Consider the following 8,923-nt stretch of genomic DNA (forward strand, 5'->3'; position numbering starts at 1 on the left):
ATGATCTGCTGAGAGCTGGGACCAAAGTAACAAAGGCTACCATCAGTAACACACTACGCTGCCAGGGACTCATATCATGAAGTGCCAGACGTGTCCCCCTGCTTAAGCTAGTACATGTCTGGGCCCACCTGAAGTTTTCTAGAGAGCATTTGAATAATTCAGAAGAGTATTGGGAGAATGTCATATGGTCTGATGAAACCAAAGTAGAACTTTTTGGTAAAAACTTAACTCGTGTTTGGAGGAGAAAGAATGCTGAGTGGCATCCAAAGAACACCATACCTACTGTGAAGCCTGGGGGTGGAAACTTAATGCTTTGGAGCTGTTTTTCTGCAAAGGGACCAGGACGACTGATCCATGTAAAGGAAAGAATGGATTGTCAGATTTTGAGTGAAAACCTCCTTTCATCAGCAAGGGCATTGAAGATGAAATGTAGCTGGGTCTTTCAGCATGACAATGATCCCGAACACACCGCCTGGGCAACGAAGGAGTGGCTTCTTAAGAAGCATTTCAAGGTCCTGGATTGGCCTAGCCAGTCTCCAGATCTCAACCCCACAGAAAACCTTTGGAGTGAGTTAAAGGTCTGTGTTGCCCAGCGACAGCCCCAAAACATCACTGCTCTAGAGAAGATCTGCATGGAGTAATGGGCCATAATACCAGCAACAGTGTGTGAAAACCTTGTGAAGATTTACAAAAAACATTTGACTTCTGTCATTGCCAACTAAGGGTATATAACGAAGTATAAACTTTTGTTATTGACAAAATACTTTATTTTCCACCATAATTTCAAAATAAATTCTTTAAAAATCAGGCAATGTGACTATATGGATTTTTTTTTTCTCATCATGTCTCTCATAGTTGAGGTATACATATGATGTATAAATGTATAATTACAGACCTCTCTCATCTTTTTAAGTGGGAGAACTTGCACAATTGGTGGCGGACTAAATACTTTTTTGCCCCACTGTATGTTGGAAAAGAGTGGGTGAAATAGCCGAAGATTTCTTGTTTACTTTGCATTTTCTTTCATGTTATTCATTTATAATCTCAATTATTTCCCTCTAATCCCCTTTGTGTGCACATTAGATGTATTACAAGCACGACTTTCCATCTATATACTTTATCCAGGCAAAATGGGTTTGTTCAGAGTATCATTTGTAGCACAAAGTGATTTGGCATTTAATATGATATTAGTTTGTCAAAGGTACTCACAATGTGATGCTGTATAGCACAGAGGGGGACTGTGAACCTCAGCCTGGTAGTGCACCATATTCCTATAGCAGGTTGGCCTGTATTCTAGCAAAAAAAAATAACATAAAATAAAAAGATTTTATAAAATAAATCCTCTGGGTTCAATTTACTTTCACTCGGTGGGAGGCCTTTGTCATATTCTGTAGAAACATTAGCCTTGCCCAAATAATCTTCCTTGTTGCAGGCATCGCAGTAGGTAAGCTGGCCATATCTATTTTCTAAAGTGCCTGCTTTTATTACTGGCTTTTCGAGTTGACATTATACACAGAAGTGTGTAAATGTTAATAATAATATTACATTTTTGCTCATGAAATTGTCTTTTAAACATGATCATTATATTTCACTTTGGACAATTTCTTCTTGTTAAAAGGGTCTCCAGTTTCAGGTTATTACAAGATTCTAGAATAAGGGAATACCGCAGCAAATGCTTATCCTCCCTGCAGTGCCTCCGCAGGAGTAATAAAGTGTTGCACAGTGCTCATTGGAAAGAAGGGGGGGGGGGGGGGGGAGGAGATTGAGTTCTTTATAGCAAGTGATTTTCATTTTAACTGCTCTACACACTGGACAGGACCATGGGGGCTTCCTCTATTACAAGGATTGGCCCACAAAAATCCCTATTTCCTGTTGTAACCTGGTAATCAAATGGTAAGAGTAACTGGTGGTGGTCCAATTCCTATGACCTCTATTATTAACAAGAATAAGGGGCCCTTATGCTCTGTTGCCCAGAGAGCAGCGTAAGCCTATGCTATACCTTTCAATAAACTTGAATAAAGAGAGAGATTTATCAAAACACGTTGGTTTTTACCTACTTTTGTAGTCCAAGCAGACCTGTTTTAATTATAATGAATTAAAGGGGTATTCTGGCTTTATACATCTTATCCCCTATCCAAAGGATAGGGGATGAGATGTATGATCACAGGGGCCCCACCACGGGGGACCCCCTCAATCTCTGTGCAGCCCCTGGCTGTGCACGCCCCTCCATTCATGTCTGTGGGAGGGGGCGTGGCGTAATGTCACTAGGGGGCGGGCCGTGGCATCACATCCCCGTCTCTGAGGCCGCGTACATCATGCATTATACATCTTATTCCCTATCCTTTGGTTAGGGGATAAGATGTATAAAGCCGGAATACCCCTTTAAAGCTGGAATTTTTAGATGTATTTTTTCTTGAGTGCTGGAATCCCTTCCTTCTGCCATGTCATAGTGAGAGTTTGTATCGGTGTGGATACTGAGTGCACGTGCTGTGCCCCTCCCTCTCTGCTAAGACAAGGTCTATACGAAATTACAGTGCACTTCTGAGACTTCCTTCAATTCCCTTTACCATTTGCTTTACCTACCTGAAGTGCACAGAGCAGAGATGAAGGAGCAGAAGCACTTTGTGCACCTTCAGTTTAGCAATTGGTGGGGGTCTCAGCATCTAACCCCTACCAATACAAACTTCTGACACAATATTATGACATGGCAAAAGTTTGTTGAGATTATGGGTATACTTTAAAGGGACACTCCACTGAAAAACATAATTTTTTTAAATCAACTGGTGTTAGAAAGTTAAACAGATTTGTAATTGATGTCTCTTTTTAAAAATGTTAATCCTTCCAGTACATATCAGCTGCTGTATGCTGCACAGGAAGTTCTTTTATTTTTAAATTTCTTTCCAGTCTGACCACATTGCTCTCTGCTGACACCTCTGTCTGTCTCAGGAACTGTCCAGAGTAGGAGAAAATCCCCATAGCAAACCTCTCCTGCTCTGGACAGTTCCTGAGACAGAGGTGTCAGCAGAGAGCACTGTGGTCAGACAGAAAATAAATTTAAAAAGAACTTCCTGTGGAGCATACAGCAGCTAAGTACTGGAAGGATTAAGATTTTTAAATAGAAGTCATTTACAAATCTGTTTAACTTTCTGGCACCAGTTGATTTTTTTTTAAAAAAATCACCGGAGTACCCCTTTAACTGGGCAAATTGGCCCCAAAAATCCCTGATGTTTTTTCATAGCTCCTTTCCACCACCAGCTTCGTCTTAGAAAGCAGAGGGGTGAAAATAGTACCGCATAACAGTTGTCACCTTTTACCTTCTGAATGGGAGAAATTACCTTCCTTGGTGGCAAATTAGGAAAAAATGATTATCAGAACAGAATTGGAAACATTGGATGGCCTTACACTTCAATTATGCATACAGTATTTAACCAAGTATAACATAATACCCAGTTTTAGAGTGTACAAATAACACTAATACAGTACATTAGGAGATGAAGCTGAATCCTGGGTATCTGCCATTCCATGGGTTTGGGCACCAAGTGTGGGATTAAGGGCCATCATTGTTAGTAGTTCCCCCTTCAGCAGTGACAGGTAATAAACCCTATGATTCTGTTTCATTATTTTTATCCCTGGTTTCCTTAGCTTTTTTTCTCAGAAACAGTGCCACACTTGCTCATAGGCAGCGTTTGGTAATGCAGCTCATCTTCATTAACTTTTATACTGAGTGTAATATCAGGCACAACTCATGGACAAGAGTGGCGCTTCTTCTAAAAAAAAAAATTTTAAAACCTTTTAATTTCCCACCAAGGTGCAAATAAATTTACACTAAAATACTCTGACTAGCAAAATTGGATGTTCAGTAGATTAACATATTTTCTTTCTCATTTCCTTTAGATTGTTATCCAGGACACCAAACCAAACTCGCCCGGACTCACAAGCTGAGGACTCTTATATGGCCAGGAACGTTTCAAAGGACTGCACTCACATTGACTAGAAGATATGTTACTACTGCAGCTGTGGCCTTTTGTCTGCCCTGGTGTCTATGAATTGACTGTTACAGTAATGCCAATAAGTTTACATATTCACATAAGCACTTAGTTTTATATTGTGTTACATTTACAAATTTTTACTTTTAAGACTTTGCACACATAATACAGAAATATAACAGCTGGGGTATACAATGAATCGGTCTTAGGTTAGGGAATCACATCAACCTTACACTTTCACATGAGCTTTTGGTGGTTGTTTAATAAATATTGTATGAAATATTTTAATGCCTTAATGTTTTTTGTTGTGTTAGGTTATATTCTTAGGATTTTATTGGGACCACTAAGGGTGTTATTTTTGTTTACTTCATCTTACTGAAGTAAGGTGAGCAGCCCTTTCTGTTACTCTCTGGCCATAGCGCTGACCCACCCTGACCAATGATTTGCTGTGCAGGTGCTTCCTTTGTTTTTATAACGAAACAGAAAGTACTGTGGAGCTAGAATAAGGCACTATCAGGATGGATGTAGTGGTATGGGGGCAGGTGAGTATCGCTTCTTTTTTTTCATTTTTAAAAGAATTTTAAAAAATGTTGTGAGGCTGGACTGCCAAATCAACTCCTCTACTGAGTATGTTGACGTTAAACCTTTACTTTCCTAGACTACCGGGGATGCTAACTCTAATCTCTGTATGCAGACAAATAATCCTGTTTCTGCCCTATATCCCAAGAATTGTAACCATAAATTCCTTTGCTGCCCTAGACTTCTGTGGAGGCTGACGTTAACCCTTTTACCACCCTAGAGATTTTGGTCTTGACCCCTTCAGTACTCTACACCACCAGCTACGTTATTATTAACCCTTTCCCTATCTTAGACTACAAAAGATCTTACAAAAAAGCTCTTGCATACCCATAATTATCAGGGTTAATCACTTATCTAGAACTATTTGTATTCATCATTTTGCCCCTGTAGTAAATTAGAATTGTTACCATTAACCCCATATTTACTCTAGACCACCAAAGATATTACCTTTCTCCCTTTACACTCATCTACCATCACTGAGTAGGCACATTTTGTCTATTAAAAGAGCACAGAAAGGGATTCATCTGGACACTGTATAAAATCTGTCTGGACACAGTGTGACACATGTCCCATGGCTGTCTGGTTAAATATTTGGGGCACAATACGGTAATTTATTAATTTATTTTTTTCAACTATAATGTGCAATTGTTACACCATTTTCTAAATGATCAAACATATAAATCTTTTTTGCCATATGCCATCCAGATGAAATTATTAGATATTCCCCTTACTATAGAAATTATGGGGGTGTTGGGTGACTTTGTCAGAGGATTTGTAAACTGTACATGTTGCCTTCTAGCGGCACAGAATGACTTATTACCAATAAAGTAAAGGTTGTAGTATGAGATGAGAAACATTAGGAATCCTAAAAAGACATAATATATATGCTGTCCACCCTGTTAAATATTCATGTAATATTCATTTCTTACTAGATATCGTGCGTGTTTAGATGTGTACAGTAGGGATCAAAACTTTGGGCACCCCAGGTAAAAATTTGTATTAATGTGCATAAAGAAGCCAAGGAAAGATGGAAAAATCTCCAAAAGGCATCAAATTACAGATTAGACATTCTTATAATATGTCAACAAAAGTTAGATTTTATTTCCATCATTCAAAATGGCATCTGCAAAAGTTTGGGCACCCTGCAGAGTTAATATCTTGCACTGCCCCCTTTGGTAAGTATCACAGCTTGTAAACGCTTTTAGTAGCCAGCCAAGAGTCTTTCAATTCTTGTTTGAGGTATCTTTGCCCATTCTTCCTTACAAAAGTCTTCCAGTTCTTTGACATTTCTGGGCTGTCTGCGACACACTGCTCTTTTAAGGTCTATCGATAGATTATCAATTATGTTGAGGTCAGGAGATTGTGAAGGCCATGGCAAAACCTTCAGTTTACGCCTCTTGATGTAATCCCCCATGGATTTTGAGGTGTGTTTAGGATCATTATCCATTTGTAAAAGCCATCCTCTCTCTAACTTCAGCTTTTTTCACAGATGACATCAAGTTAGCTTCCAAAATTTGCGGAAATTTTATTGAATCCATTTTTCTTTCTACTTGGGAGATGTTCCCTGTGCCACTGGCGGGCAATACAACCCCAAAGCATGATTGATCCACCCACATGCTTAACATTTGGACAGAGGTTCTTTTCATTAAATTCTGTTCCCCTTTTTCTCCAAACGTACCTTTGCTTATTCCGGCCAAACAGTTCAATTTTAACCTCATCGGTCCACAGGACTTGTTTCCAAAATGCATCAGGCTTGTCTATATGTTCATTTGCAAAGTTCAAATGCAGATTTTTGTGTTGAGGACGTAGAAGAGGTCTTCTTCTGATGACTCTCTTCCATGAAGACCATATTGATGACTCTCTTCCATGAAGACCATATTTATACAAGTATCTATTTATGGTGAAATAGTGTACCACAACTCCAGTGTCTGCTAGATCTTTCTGGAGGGATTGTGCAGTCAAGCGTGGGTTTTGAATAGTTTTTCTCACAATCCTGTGAGCTGTTCTGTCTGATATTTTCTTGGTCTTCCAGATCTTGCTTTAACTTCCACTGTTCCTGATGACTGCCATTTCTTAATTACATTCCGAACAGAGGATATTGACATCTGAAAACGTTTTGCTATCTTCTTATAGCCTTCTCCAGCTTTGTGAGCGTCAACTATTTTCAGTTTCAGATTTCTAGATAACTGCTTAGAAGAACCCATGGTGCTGATTGTTGGGGCAAGGTCAGATGAGTCTGGGCATTTAAAACCTTTGAGATTGACATCACCTGGTCTTCCCAGATGATGATTGAGAACAATCCATGACACAGGCAGGTCTCAGCTTTGCAAAGGGGGCAGTGCATGCTATAAATTCTGCAGGGTGCCCAAACTTTTGCAGACGCCATTTTTTTTGTTTTCTGTTATTTTGAAAGTGTAAATGATGGAAATAAAATGTAACTTCTGTTGACATATTATAAGAATGTCTAATCTGTAATTTGATGTCTTTTGGAGATTTTTCCATCTTTCCTTGGCTTCTTTATGCACATTGATACAACTTTTTACCTGGGTTGCCCAAACTTTTGATCCCCACTGTATATATGTATATATACAGAAAATTTCAGCAGCACGTCCGTAAATTCCAGTGAAACAGTGGGATTTTATTGACCCATATCAAATACAACGTTTCAACTGCATCACGCAGTGATGCAGTTGAAACGTTGTATTTGATATAGGTCAATAAAATCCCACTGTTTCACTGGAATTTACGAGTGTACTGCTGACATTTTCTGGTTGCATTATCTATGCAGTCTGCGATTGGGACTGCAATTGTCCGCTTGCACCCGGGACTTTCTTATTACTTCTGTGGTTGTGCTGCCTACCCCTTGGATATATATATATATATATATATATATATATATATATATATATATATATAATATATATATATATGTGTGTGTGTGTGTGTATATATATATATATATATATGTATATGTAATCCAACCTATATCTTTTGTGTACTGTCTGTTTAGATTCTCTTTTAATTGTAGACCAGGGCTCTTTAGTTATACAGAAGATGAAAACAAGTATAAAAGCATGTGGAGAATATTGTATTTCACATATACATTACTTATGTCAGATTCGACACTTCTATTATTTCTAACATCCTTTCCAGTTACTGTCAAAAACATCATTTAGACTCCTCAAGTGACAAATACGGCATCACTATTCCCTACAATTATCTATAAAGTGTCTTTGCACCTCATCTTCAGATTCACGCTGCTAGGGGGGGGGGGGGGGGGGTTGGTTCTAAAATTGTGACAATCACAGATGTGCTCAGTGAGCTTTTCATATTTTCCTTACCCAACATGGTACAAATTGTAACACATTATGATCCAGAATATGATAGATATATAGATATTGCAAAATGATAAATTGCTTTTCAAAGTTATGTAGATACATGGTAGGATGAAAATACTCTTTGCTGAGATACTGCATTCCTATGGTGGACTTCTTGGCCCTGATTTACTATTGTAAATCCGACATGCATTGTCGGGTTTTGCGCCAGATTCTTGCACATTGCGCAAGAAATTCTGTCTGCGCCAGAATTTGCGCCAGTGTGGCTGCTGAAAAGGGGGCGTGTCCCCAACATTTTCACAATAACCCAACATATTTACTAAGGCTTCCACAGAAAATGTGAGGAAGAGGATCTGAGGAAAACCCGACAGATCAGAGCATGTGTAAAACAAACAAACAGGAAAATGAAGGGAAAAGTGCAACATTTTGGGAAGCCTCAGTAAATCTGATGGAATTTATTTATTTATTTATTTTTAGGGGATTTAAACCCACAAAGAAAACTACACTCCACTCTAAGTAAATCAGGGCCCTTGTGTATAGGATATCTCCAGGTTAAGAAAGCCATATCTACATATATTTTAGACTGATTTGAGGTGAAAAGGATTGAGTGTCCCAATAAAATGGGCATTTGAACCCCACTTATATTACGTAACACTTTACTTTGGCCCTAACAGTTGAAGGGTTATCCTATTAAAAATATTGTTTATTATTAAATCCAGTCAAAAATTTCAGGTTTTATTTTGTATTTATACTTACACAAAATGCTCCGATTACCAGATATGCCAGGTATAATGTAAATTTAGCACTACCTGCTGTTTCTTTTTGATATCTTGTTGGGTCCGCCTTAGGCTGGGTTCACACCACGTTTTCTTAAATATGGTTCCCGTATATGGTTGGGAGGAGGGGGGAGGGGCTTAATCACGGCGCCCGCACTCAGCCGTATTCGGGAACCGTATTTAATGCAAGTCGTCTATGAGCCCACCGGAGTGAACCGCAGCCTCCGGTCGGCTTCGTTTTCGGCCG

General features: G+C 38.9%; 1 protein-coding gene across 5 annotated transcripts in view; it reads left to right on the top strand.

Annotated features, from left to right (window-relative positions):
• LDAF1 (lipid droplet assembly factor 1) overlaps nucleotides 1-4,136 on the top strand; it is a 150,055-nt gene extending 145,919 nt beyond the window's left edge. For all 5 annotated transcript variants that reach the window (XM_056535455.1, XM_056535456.1, XM_056535452.1 and 2 more), the window contains exon 5: nucleotides 3,895-4,136. In XM_056535455.1, coding sequence (XP_056391430.1) covers nucleotides 3,895-3,994 — 100 coding nt within the window. In that variant the 3' untranslated portion in view covers nucleotides 3,995-4,136. The remainder of the gene's footprint in view (nucleotides 1-3,894) is intronic.
• The last annotated feature ends 4,787 nt before the right edge of the window (nucleotides 4,137-8,923 follow it).

Source organism: Hyla sarda, chromosome 8, assembly GCF_029499605.1.
Source record: "Hyla sarda isolate aHylSar1 chromosome 8, aHylSar1.hap1, whole genome shotgun sequence".
NCBI classification, from domain to species: Eukaryota; Metazoa; Chordata; class Amphibia; order Anura; family Hylidae; genus Hyla; species Hyla sarda.